The sequence below is a fragment of the Mustela lutreola genome, chromosome 7, assembly GCF_030435805.1.
Source record: "Mustela lutreola isolate mMusLut2 chromosome 7, mMusLut2.pri, whole genome shotgun sequence".
In the NCBI taxonomy this organism is placed as follows: Eukaryota; Metazoa; Chordata; class Mammalia; order Carnivora; family Mustelidae; genus Mustela; species Mustela lutreola.
In genome coordinates, this window is record NC_081296.1 from 135,767,627 (window position 1) to 135,781,220 (window position 13,594).

Sequence of the window (13,594 nt, forward strand, 5' to 3'; positions counted from 1 at the left end):
GTATTAACTCTATTTTAGAGAAGTTGGCTCCGAACGTGGCTAAATACCGAAGGTATGTCTTTCAGTTATTAGCAGAGTTGGAATGAGGCCAGGTTTCCTGACTCTCAAGGAAGTACTCTTTAAAGGAAATTGTACAGAAAACCCTGATTAGGGACAAATGTGAAGGGCAAAGAGGCATCCGAATTATTAAGAAATGTGCTGATGTAGGCAGTGTACTGAAGAATGTTGAGAGAATGCCAAAAATGCTATTCTATAGATACCCACATAGGAATTCCTTGATTAAATAAAGGAGCCCTGTCACCGCCTAGAATTCCCATCCCAGAACTTCCCCGGAGGCAAGGGCAGAGAGGGCGCCACCTGTGCAGGGGAACCGGCTACCCGCTCTGGACACCAGGGCTCAGCCCCCTTCCTCTCCTCACATTCTAATTGGCCGACTTCTTCCTGGGCCCCGCCTCCTCTGCGCGGACCGAGGGGCCGCCGACCCCTCCCCAGACCCCCTCCTCGACACCGGCGAGCCGCCTTTGCTGTCGCCCGTGACTGGCCCGACCGCAGCCTGGGATCCGCCTCCCCTCCTCCAGATTGGCCAGCAGTCCCCAGGCTCCGGTCCCTCCTGCCCGCCGGCCCCGCCCCATTTCCCCTCGGCAGCGGGGCCTCGGGCGAGCCCCCGCCTCCGCGGGAGCGGGCCCCGCCCCCTGTGACGGCCGGGCCGGTAATTGGCGGCGGCGTGCAGCCATTTCCGGTTTCGGGGAGGTGGGTGGGGTGCGGAGCGGGACTGGAGCGGCCGCCGCCTGGGCCGCCGCCTACAGATCCTGCCTTGCGCCTGGTGCTGCCGGGACGATGCGGCCGGAACCCGGAGGCTGCTGCTGCCGCCGCCCGCTTCGGGCGAACGGCTGCGTGGCGAAGGGGGAAGTGCGGAATGGGTACGTGAGGAGCAGCGCCGCAGCCGCCGCAGCCGCCGCCGGCCAGGTATGGTGGGGCCGGGCTGAGCCGGAGGTGGCGGGCTGGGACCCCGCGAGCTGCGTCCGTGCGGAGCCGGCAGAGGGGGCGGTGGGGCGGGGCGAGGTCGCGGTGACCGTCCGCGGGGTCGGGCGCCGGGCGCGGCTCAGGTGTGCTGGCGGCGGTGTCCCGGCGCTGACCGGGCCTGCCCCAAGCGGGAGGCTCAAGGGCGGCGTGGGGGCTCCCTCGTGTCTCGGCGTCGGAGGTCGTCCTCCGGAGGTTTGGGCTCTGCTCCAAGTCCGAGGACCTTCCTCCCGCCGATCTGGCCAGAAATAAGCGCCGGCCCTCGGGGAGGGTCCACTCGAGGGCTCTTGGTTCTTTCTCTCGAGGCTCCCGCCTTATGTCCTCGAGGCGACTGCTTCCTCTTAGAGTCCTGAAACCCTCCCAGGAAAACCATCCTCGGGGGCCTCAGGAGGCCAAGAAAGTTAGACGGTGATACCAGACCGATCAACACCCAGGTCTCTTCCTACCATATACCTAGCCCTTCTGCAAGCAAGGCACTGGACCGCACGTCTGGCAGTGAACCCGGGCTGGTGCCTCACTAGCCTTCTGGTCTTACTCAGCCTGCGGTGGGACCCCATCCCGGGCTCCAGGTTGAGTTAGGTGGTCCCTGGGAGCGGGAGTGCTGTCACCCAAGGGGCTTGCTGAACCCAGGGGGTGACTTGTGATGAGTCTCCAAACCAGTTAACCAAGGCTGAATCCCAGCCAAGTCCAGGGAGTTCTGAAATATTTTGAAAAGGTTTGAATTGAAGGCAGTAATTAGGAACAGCCTTCCAGTTCTCTGGATGGACAGATTCTCCTGAAATGTGTTTTTAAAGAGGATCTGGTTAAAAAGATGAAGAGATCAGTGTTGCTGGAACAGTGTTGTAAGATTTGCAGTTGACTTTAATAGTTATACATACCGTTTAGATATTAAGGAAAACGTGTTTTTTTTATTTCTGTTTTTTTGGGGTTTTTTTTGCGCCAAAGTCAACTGTTCTGAACAGCAGTATTGTGACTATTGTGATTTAGTTTGTCTTTAATATAGATATGTAGCAGCTTCCTCCCCCCAGTCAGTAGATGGGATAGATAGGCCTGTTACTGTTTAGTGTGAAACAGAAAATAAAATCATTCCTCTGGGTCATGTTGACATAGCAAGGCTGTGAGAGTTGGAGCGAAAACACATGAAAGAGCCTTGACCTCCCCTGAAGTTGTAAGGTTGAAAGCACCATAATGCACAGATTCCAAATATTTATTGTCATTTTTAAAGAATTAATTGAGTGAGAGAGGAAGTGTAAGAACACTCTCATTATTGGCTGTGTAAGGGGTTGTTGTTTTTAGCAACATAAATGGCTAATAAGACAAATTTGCTGTGATAATGTAACAGGAAAACCTGATGGGTGAGAGTCAGAAAATACTTTGCAGATGAAGGAGTGGATTATGATTTTTTAATAGGGAAAAGGAAGTCAAGGGAAAGGTGTTCAGAGGTGTTTTGTGTTCAGGAGCTCTTTTCATTTAACATAGGAGTTATGTTCTGATTTAATAGTAAATTTCTCCCATGATCTCTAATAGTCTAGCATTTATAGGTACAATATTATTTTAGAGGTTGCCAACTAATAGTAAGATGAAGACATATCAAGTTGCTAAAGTGAAATTTTAAAATATGTATGACTCTAGCATCTGGCTGATTTTTTTTCTAGTGTATTTTAGTGAAAAATTCCACTCAAGTCACTGTAGTGGCATCTGGAAGACTGGGCTACTGGAATGCCTGAAAAAATGGTTAGGCTTCCAGTTATCACTTCTAGAAAACTCTTTGTCACAAGTGTTTTTAAAACAAAGACTTGGGGCGCCTGGGTTGCTCAGTGGGTTAAGTCTCTGCCTTCGGCTCAGGTCATGATCCCAGGTTCTTGGGATCAAGCAGCGAGCCTGCTTCCCTTTCTCTCTTCCTGCCTGCCTCTCTGCCTATTTGTGATCTCTGTCAAATAAATAATAAATAAAAATCTTTAAAACAAAGACTTTAGGGATATAGCTTTGTACATGAATGTGAGGACTATTATCTATTAGGTTTTTGTTTTGTTTTGTTTTCTTAAGTAAAAGAGAGGTTTTTGGTAACTTCATGGGAACAAGCGTATCTTTAAAATACTTTAAGTTGGTTTTGTTTCAGTTACAGTGATAGTGCACCAACCCATATTTATTTTCCCCTACTTTCTAGGGGAAATGTTGCCAATTATGCCATAAAAATACACATAAGATGTTAAGTGTGCAATTGTGTGTCATCTTTTAACTAAAATATAAATTTAGAGGGTTTTTTTTTTTTAAAGATTTTATTCATTTATTTGAGGGAGAAAGAGAGAGAGAGCATGAGTGGGGGGAAGGTCAGAGGGAGAAACAGACTCCCCATGGAACTGGGAGCCCCACGCAGACTTGATCCAGGGACTCTGGGATCATGACCGGGATCATGACTGCAGAAGGCAGTCGCTTCACCAACTGAGCCACCCAGGCTCCCTAAATTTAGAGTTTTTAAACCTGGAATATACATTCATTTCCTCACATATCCCACTATTTGTCTTTTAATGAACAGGAGAGAGGTTAGGATTCCTTCACACTCTCGAGAGTTTTAGTGTTTGAAGGTATAGGTTATATGTGCTTGCCCTTTGTTGGATTTGGGTTTAGAGTTTGAGTAAATAGATCCTGTGGTAGAAAGGGCGTATAAGGGGTGCCTGGGTTGTTCAGTGGGTTAAAGCCTCAGCGTTTGGCTCAGGTCATGATCCCAAGATCCTGGAATCGAGCCCCGCATCAGGCTCTCTGCTCAGTGGGGAGCTACTCCCCTCGCTCACCTCTCTGCCTACTTGTGATCTCTGTCTGTCAAATAAATAATAAATAAAATCTTAAAAAAAAAGGGTATGTAAAACAACCAACATTGCTGGTTTTGTTTTCTGGGTTCTTTCCTCCAGTTTTTTCTTATAGTGGTAAAACACATAAAATGTACTATCTTAACCATTTGTAAGTGTGCAGGTCAGTGACTTTAAACGTATTCATCATGTTGTGCAACCATCACCACCGTCCACTTCCAGAACTCTTTCATCTTGCAAAACTGAACAGTAACTAAACAGTAACTCCACCATTCTGCTTTCTTTCTCTATGAATTGACTGTAAGTACTTAGTATAAATGAATTCATACTGTATTTTTCTTTTTGTGTCTGGCTTATTTCATGTAGTATGATGTCCTCCTGAGTCATCCATGTAGCAGTGTGTATCAAAATTTTCTTCCCTTTTTTTTTTTTTTTTTTAAAGATTTTATTTATTTGAGAGAGAGGAAAAAAAATGCGCAAGCGTGAACAAGGGGGAGGAGCAGAGAGAGAGGGAGAAGCCGACTTCCGCTGAACAGAGAGCCCAGTGTGGGATTTGATCCCAGGACTCTGGAGATCATGACCTGAGCTGAAGGCAGATGCTTAACCGAGAATTTCATTCTTTTTTAAGACTGAATTATATTCCATCGCATGTACATATCGCATTTTGCTTAGCTGTTCATTTCAGCAGACGCTTGGGTTGCTTTCAGGGCTTAGGTATTGTGCATAATGCTGCTTTGAACAGGGGTGCGCAAATACCGCTTCAGGACTCTGCTTTCGGTTCTCTTGGATGTATACCCAGAAGTGGAATTGCTGGATCATATGCTAATTCTATTTTTAATTTTTTGAGGAAATGCCACACTGTTTTCCACAGCAGCTAAATAAACTATTTTACATTTCCATCAACAGTGCACAGGGTTTCCAATTTCTACACATCCTTACCAACAATTTTTTTTTTCTTCATTGTAGCTCTGAGATCATAGGGAAAAAGTATGCATATATGTTTCTGCTTCTGGCTCTTGGCACAGAGCTCCTAAAACTTGTGTAATTTCCTAAGTGATAGGAATACTAGGAACATCTTTTGTTCTAATATTTAGTCTTTGACCCTTATTCCTGAAACAGAGTTCCTAAATCCCTTGGAATTTCCCTGGTGATAGCAGTGTCTTTCGCTCTAGTGAGTTGGCACTGGGTGGGCTCCTGAATGGGGGCTGCTCACCAGAAAGACCAGATCAGAGGCTTGGAATTGTCAGCCCCACCATGCATTCTCCAGAGAGGGGAAGGGGGTGGAAATGAAGTTAATGATTGTTCATGCCTGTGTGGCGAAGCCTCCGTAAAAATCCCCAAAGTACCAGGTTGAGAGAGCTTCCAGGTTGCTGACCCTGTGGAGATGCTAGGAGAGTGGCAGCCCCTTCCCACACACCTTGCCTGTATCCTTTATCATCTTTTTATAATAAACTAGGAAACAGTAAGTAAATAGTTTTCCTGAGTTCTGTGAGCCATTATAGCAAATTATCAACCAGAAGAGGAAGTAGTGGGAACCTGGTTAATAGCTTATGGGTTCTGTGGGCAGGGAACAGCCTGGACTTGGCCACAGGCACCTGAAGCAGGGGGAGGGGGGGAGCAGTCTTGCGGGACCAGGCCCTTCACTTGAGGGATCTGACACTATCTCTGAGTAGAGTGTGTCAGAACTGAGTTAAATTGATACCAGCTGGTGTCACAGAAGTGCTTGGGGGAGTGGAAACTGCCCCCCCATCAGGTGTCAGAAGTGCTGGGAGTGTGGTAGCTCTGAGAGTTTAGAAGTGTCACAGTATTGGGTTTTTTACAGCAGCCATGGGTAGACATTACTGGTTTTTAATGATGACAGTATACACAGAGTTTGCACAAGAAGAGGAGCGATAAAGCAGTGATTTTTCCTCCCTTGCCATTCAGAGGAGAAGGAGGGTCAGCCTTTATTTGAGGTAAAGGGTGGCAGTTAGCACTAGGGAAACTGAAAGAGTTAGAATTGGAAGCTTTGGCAAAATTAGAGCTGGAAGAAACCTTTAGGGGTTTATGTAATTCAGTCCCATTATCCTTTTGTAGGACTTTATTAAAACTAATCTTGATAGATGATTCTATCCTATTTTTAAAGACCTCTAGAGAATTTGCAGGAAATTTTTTCAGCAGCATGTTGCAATGTTCAGTGATTTTAATTACAAGAGGTTTTTTTTAAACTGTGGATTTAATGTTTGATTAAATAAATGCCATATTTTCATTGTACCTAAAATATAATACTGTCTGTTTTTACTTTTAGAGCTCCTTATTTACAGCACTTTTTAAAAGATCTTCCATTTCTTTATAAAACTTTTGAGTTTTGGACATGCAATTTACTTTCCTTAATTAGTCAACGAGTTTTGAAGGAAAGAAACTATCTGCCTTTGAGACTTTTTTGAGCCTAACTTTGTTCCCTTTAGAAGTAGTTTTAGGGTACCTGGGTGGCTCAGTGGGTTAAAGCCTCTGCCTTTAGCTCAGTGGGATCCAGCCTTGCATCAGGAAGCCTGTTTCTCCCTCTCCCACTCCTCCTGCTTGTGTTCACTCTCTCTTGCTGTGTCTCTGTCAAATAAATAAATAACATTTTTTTTAAGTAGTTTTAATGAGATATTAGAATGATGACAGCTTTTTAAAGCTGCCAAAATAGCTAAGATTCTAAGGAGGACGTGGGGCAATAGTCAAGTTCTTTAGGACAAGCAAAGCAGAGAGAACAAAGAGTTGGCACTGTTCCTTATACTTAGAAGGCGGCAGATGAATAACTAATGAAGGGTGCTTTACTAAAGAGCCACCAGCTTTTGTTTCCCCTGAGAGGAAACAGTAACTGGAAAGTTAGTTAGGAGACAAGAATGGGAGGAGTATCGAGAATGGCCTGGATACCTGTTCAAGTTTTGAAGTCCTGGTGAGATATCCGAAGACCTCAAGGCTTTGCAAAAATAATGCTGTAACTACAGCTGTGGGACTAGATAGATCTTTGTTTTGAATGCTTTTTGTTTTCAGAAAAACATCTCAGATCTTGCTAGCTAGATCTGAAAGATGCCAGAGTCATTTGAGTTATTCAGGAATTCTTTTTAATACAGATTCTTGGGAAATGAGACCAGTATTTAATATATAAACTGCTATGTTCTAAAGATAGTATTTTAAAACTTGCCTATTCAAAGAAAGCAAACTTACCCACTTTTTGGGGTTGGCCTAGGTGCCCTAGAAACTTCATAGTGCTCTGGGCAAGATAGTTAATTGGTTGAGATTCAATTAGATTCAGTTTTTGAAAGAAAGAGGTAGTGTTTATTGGCAGAATGGGCAATTGAGAGGGATGGGTAGAGACTGTTTGCATTCTGAGTGGGTGTGCCTTACTTGATTAAAGACATGGTTTGTGGCCTCAGAAGTCAGTTGCCTTCTGAATAGCTCCTAAGAAGACTTCCATAATATAATTTGTAGTTTGTGACTGATTAAGTAAGTCCTTGCTCTTCACACTTTTAATCTCAGAAAATTTACCTTAACTTTTGTTGTCTTTAGGCTACCTTCAAGGCCCATTATAAAGGTTCAGGTTGCTATTTTCCCATTTGTTTTAAAATACTTTGCTTCTGATTATAGAAATAATACATGTGTACTACAGGACCCTAAAGGATTGTGATAACCCGCGGTGTTGGGGGTTAATGTGGTCTGTCTTAACCAGTCTGCTGCTTTCTGATCATTTCTAGTAATAGTGAAATATGCAGCTGTACTGAGACGTGGGTATGACCCAGCCTTACTCCAAATAACACATACTGAGCTTGGGGAAAGTATTCAACAAATTTTGTAATCTGGGAAGTTTAGAAACTATTGGGTAGGTAAAGTACTGACCTCTCACATGTGAAGGTTTTGACTTATTCTAAATAAGCCTCTTGCTGCCTAATTAGTAAGCCCTTTCAGCAAACATCTGAGATATTACTGCAGTAGCCCCCTTTATCTGCAGGCCACATGTTCCAAGACCACCAGTGGATGCATGAACCCACTGTATATAGTGGATAGTACTGAACCCCGTGTATACTATTTTTTTTCTATATAAACATACTCATGATAAAGGTTAATTTATAAATTAAGCACAGTAAGAGAGTAACAATAATAACTAATAACAAAATAGAAAATTAAAACAGTATACTGTAATAAAGGTCATGTGAATGTGATCTTCCAAAATATCTTATTGTACTGTACTTACCCTTCTTATGATGATGTGAGATGATCATATGCCTGCATGATGGGACGGAGTGAGGGGATGACGTAGGCATTGTGACACAGCATTAAGGCTGCTGTTGAGCTTTGATGATATGTCAGAAGGAGGATCATCTGCTTTCAGACTGTGGTTGATCGTGGGTAACTGAACACGTGGATAATGGGGGTGACTACCATATTTGCATTGTGCCTGCTGTGTGATAGGAACTCAGGAAATCTTAGTGGAAGGAATGGATGGGTGATAGTTGAAGCCATACAAGTTGGTGAAGCAGATAGAAGACGGCATTAAGCAAGAAGAGAAAGCTAGAAGGGTGTAATATTGGGGAGTCATAATGTTACTGGAAGACTCACACACTGCTGGGGAAGGTTGATCCTGAGAACAGAAGCATTAGGAAGTGGTATGAGAAGGAAAGGGAGACGGGGCGCCTAGGTGGCTCAGTGGGTTAAGCCGCTGCCTTCGGCTCAGGTCATGATCTCAGGGTCCTGAGATCGAGTCCCACATCGGGCTCTCTGCTCAGCAGGGGGCCTGCTTCCCTTCCTCTCTCTCTGTGATCTCTTCCCTTCCTCTCACCTACTGTGATCTCTCTCTGTCAAATAAATAAATAAAATCTTTAAAAAAAAAAAAAAAAAAAGAAAGAAAAAAAGAAGGAAAGGGAGGCTGTTTCAGTTAGGAGGGGTAAGCAGCATCTTGGTGGTGGGAGACCAAAGGTGTAATTATAGTAGGTACTCTTTACTGTGACCAGGACCACCCCCGCAACCCCCCACCCCGCTCCCTGGCTTCTTCACTGGTCTGATCTTCACAAGGACCTTGCAGGGCAAATAAAAGCACCATGTTCTAAAGACTGAATTCCAGACTCTTTAAATGACTGTCCCAGTTAGTTAGTTGGTGTAGCCTGGTGTATCTTACTCTATTAAGCGACCAGATTTGGCAGTTCAGAAATTACTGGTAACATTTGAGGGGTTTAATTTCGATATGCCACAGGTTATGCCACACTCCGAACACGTATTTCCAGAAGTGTCCCTTTCCACAGGCAACTTTTGAAAATTAGGGAGTCCATATTTTTTCTTGCAATCGGGATACTTTTGGTCAGTAAGTATCTTCTGTGGATGGGCTGGAAGTGCTTCCAAAGCTGCTGGGAAAGAAATGTATTTTGACATTATGTGATTTTCCTCTTTGAAAACTCAGAAACGGAGACAGCCACGTGTACACGCCCTGGCACTTTTCCAGCTCAGTGGCATCCTGTGCACTTGGGCAGCAAGGCTGTGCCCCGGAATCACCGCTCAACCCTGCCACCCACATCTCCTCTGGAGCACCTTCCGACCTCCAGATAAGCATCGTGGCGCAACAGGGGATGCCGCGGTCAGGATATGGGTGTACCAGGGCAGCTCTGCCAGAATCTGCTTCTGGTTCTGAGCACTCTTCCGCCTCTGACCTGTTCTGTAACTCCGTGCCCTCTACGCAGTTCTGGAGTGGACAGCGCCTGAGGGACTATATGGTTAACATCACTTTTGCTTCTCTGCAGATGGTCTCTGATACATGGGGGTAGGCCCCTGGTGGCCACATCTGTGCAGCAGGACCGTTTTCCTAGTCCTGACTGACTGGCATGGGGGTAGGCACCAATGCTACAGTGACCCCAGGAACCCTCTTATGGGGATTTAAAAATTCCAGGGAGAGAGTTTGTCCTTAAGGAAAATAGTATCTGTGTTACTCCTCATCAGAGTTTACATATCTGAAAAGGTTTATATTTTTTTCAGTTTTAACAAGTATTTCTTGAACATTTGGATATTTTTTCTTTCTTTCTTTCTTTTTAAAGAATTCAGTGCTTTGGTGCACCTCAGTGGCTCAGTGGGTTAAGCCTCTGCCTTCGGCTCGGGTCATGATCCCAGGGTCCTGGGATCGAGTCCCGCATCAGGCTCTCTGCTCAGCGGGGAGCCTGCTTCCCCTGCTCTCTCTCTGCCTGCCTCTCTGTCTACTTGTGATCTCTGTCTGTCAAATAAATCAATAAAATTTAAAAAAAAAAAAAGAATTCAATGCTTTATTTATTTTTTTAACATATTTTTATTAACATATGATGTATTACTTGCCCTGGGGGTATAGGTCTGAATCATTAGGCTTATACACTTCACAGCACTCACCAAAGCACATACCCTCCCCTCCCCAAAGTCCATCACCCAACCACCGTTTGTTTGTTTTGTGAGATTAAGAGTCTCTTATGGTTTGTCTCCCTCCCGATCCCATCTTACTTCATTTTTTCCTTCCCTACCCGCCAGATCCCCTACTCCACCTCTCAAATTCCTCATATCAGAGAGATCATATGATATTTGTCTTTCTCTGATTGACTTATTTGGCTCAGCATAATACCCTCTAGTTCCATCCATGTTGTTGCAAATGGCAAGATTTCATTTCTTTTGATGGTTGCATAGTATTCCTGTGTGTGTGTGTGTGTTTGTGTGTGTACACCACATCTTTATCCATTCATCTGTTGATGGATATCTAGGTTCTTTCCATAGTTTGGCTATTGTGGACATCGCTGCTATAAACATTCAGGTACATATGCCCCTTCAGATCACTACATTTGTATCTGTAGGGTAAATACCCAGTAGGACCATTTGCATATTTTCAATAAAATTTAAAATGGACACATGTAGTGTTTCTCTTCTCTTATTTTATTTTTTTAAAGATTTTATTTATTTATTTGACAGACAGAGATCACAAGTAGGCAGAGAGGCAGGCAGAGAGAGAGGAAGGGAAGCAGGCTCCTCGTTGAGCAGAGAGTCCGATGCGGGGCTCAATCCCAGGACCCCGGGACTATGACCTGAGCCGAAGGCAGAGGCTTTAACCCACTGAGCCACCCAGGTGCCCCTGTTTCTCTTTTTTTAAAGATTTCATTCGTTTGACAGAACGAGAACTCAAGTTAGGGGAGGGGCAGAGTAAGAGGGACAAGCAGACTCCCTGCTGAGCAGGGAGCCTGATGCCAGGCTCCATCCTGGGACCCTGAGATCATGACCTGAGCTGAAGTAGATGCTTAACCAACTGAGTGACCCAGGAGCCCCATAGTGTTTCTGTTTTAAAGTCAACATACTTTAGGTGCAGTTTTACGTGAAAATACTAGAGTTGGAAAAACATCATTCTTGCAAAACGTTAAAGTAACACATTAAAGTATAAAGAAAATAAGTATCTCCTGAAATTCTACAAGCCAGAGATAACCACTATATCATTTTGATGTATATCCTGCTAGACAAACACACACACAATACATAAATATACAAATATATATATATATGTTTGTGTATGTGTAATAGGCAGGGAGGGGGTGCAATTTTACATAAAATAAATTGCTTAATATCATTAATTTGTTTTTGCTTAATATCATTAATACATCCTATCACCAGTCAGACAAACATCATTCTTTTAAGGGGTATATAAATTCCATAATATGAATCTATAGTGTAATTTGTTTAATGAATCCCTGTGCATGATGTGTAGACTTTCCCCCATATTTTCAATATGTGAACATTTTATATATCTCACACTTTTGATTTTTTCATAAGGATAAATGCCTAGAAATAGTGTCACTCAGAAAGTATATGTGTATATAAATGTGTGTATATATATTATTCTGATCAGAATCCGAATATCATTTTTAAGTGAATTTAAAGGAAGCTTTAGAGATATTTTTAAAAGTTTTCTGATTTCTAAAGTGTAATTGACAACAATTTAAGTGATCCAAACCTCATCTTTAAATGAATTAAACTAGTATCTCAAAATATAATGTAACACAGAATCATCTTAGGTTCCTAAAATCCTTTGGTGAAAATATGGTTCAAATGTCACTTTCCTCAAATTGATCTTTAAGTCAGGGCAGTTCCAGTGTAGAGTCCTACCCTCTAAATGTTTTGGGTTTTTTCTTTCTCTGTCTCTCTTTCTCTCCTTCACTCTCTTTTTCATTCTTTCTTTCCTGACAAATTGATTCTAAAATTCATGTGCAAAAGCAAAGTACCAGAAAGAGCCAAGGCAGTTAGGAAGAGAAATTAGGTAGGAGAAATCACCTTTATTAGATAATAAGACGTAGCATAAAGCTATAATGAAAGTGGCAGTTTCTATTCCAGAAGGAGCACCCGTGAATACGGAGTTTGATAGATAATGGTGGTGGCATTTCACATCAGTGGGGGATGTATTAATGCAGAGATAGGTGGTTTTCTATATGGAAAAAGAAGGGGAAAAAAGATGGAAAAAGAAGAAAAATTTTTTTCTATATGAAAAAAGAAGAGGGAAAAAAACATATCCCAACCTCACACCGGTCTATAAAGTCAATGCCAGGTTGTTAGATACTCAAATGTGAAAATAAAAATAAATATAAAACTCAGTATTTAGGAAAAAATATTTATGACCTTAGAGTATAGAGTGATTTTCCTAAAAGCACCAAAGCACAGATTATAAAGGTTGATAGATTTGACTGTATAAAACTTTTGCATGCAATAGCATCAAAAAGAAAATGCTTAGGAAAAAAATTAACAAATAGTACAAGACTTGCACACTGGAACCCACAAAACATTTTGAAAGAAATTTAAGAGGATCTAAGTAAATGCAAAGACATCCAATGTTCTAGAATTGAAAGCCTGGTGGTAGGTTTTAAGGAAGGCATGGAGCACTGGGTGTGATGAATAAACAATGACTCTTGGAACACTGAAAAAATAACATTGAAAAAAAAAAAAGAAAGACTTGGGGCGCATGGGTGGCTCAATGGATTAAAGCCTCTGCCTTCCGCTCAGGTCATGATCTCAAGGTCCTCGGATCCAGCCCCGCATTGGGCTGTCTGCTCATCAGGGAGCTTGCTTCCTCCTCTCTCTCTGCCTGCCTCTCTGCCTACTTGTGATCTCTGTCAAATAAATAAATAAAATCTTTAAAAAAAAAAAGACTTAACTATTGGGGTGCCTGGCTGACCCAGAGCATGGGACTCCTGATCTTGGAGTCATGAGTTCAAGCCCCATACTTGACGATAAGGCTTACTTAAAAAGAGAGACTTAAAATTGTTAAGATGGTAATACTCTATGAATTCAATGCAACCCCTGTCAGAATCCCAGCTGACTCTTTTGGAGACATTGACAAACTGATCCTAAAATTTATATGGAAATAAAAGAGACCCAGGAGAGACAAAGTGTTGAAAGTGTTGAAGAAATAAGCTGGAGGACTCACCCTTCCTGATTTCAGAACTCCCTATAAAGCCATAGTAATCAAGATAGTATGGTACTGCCATAAAGATATACCTAGAGATCAATGGACTATAATTGAGAGTCCAGAAATAAACCCTTAATTTATGGTCAGTTGATTTTTCTGTAAGTGTACCGAGACAGTTCAGGGGGCGAAGGATGGCCTTTTCAACTAATAGTGTGGGGATAACTGGATATCTACATGCAAAAAAACTAATTTGGATGCCTACCTCATACCATATACAAAAAAATTAACTCAAAATGGACCAAAGACCTAAATGTAAGAGTTAAGAACTGTCAGATTTTTAGGAAAACAGATAGGT

At 42.9% G+C, this 13,594-nt stretch overlaps 1 protein-coding gene across 1 annotated transcript in view; it reads left to right on the plus strand.

The window, feature by feature from the left end:
• The first annotated feature begins 744 nt into the window (after positions 1-744).
• The window catches only part of SPTLC2 (serine palmitoyltransferase long chain base subunit 2), a 106,365-nt gene continuing 93,515 nt past the window's right edge, over positions 745-13,594 (plus strand). Inside the window, exon 1 of the mRNA XM_059182691.1 lies at positions 745-966. Coding sequence (XP_059038674.1) covers positions 838-966 — 129 coding nt within the window. The 5' untranslated portion in view covers positions 745-837. The remainder of the gene's footprint in view (positions 967-13,594) is intronic.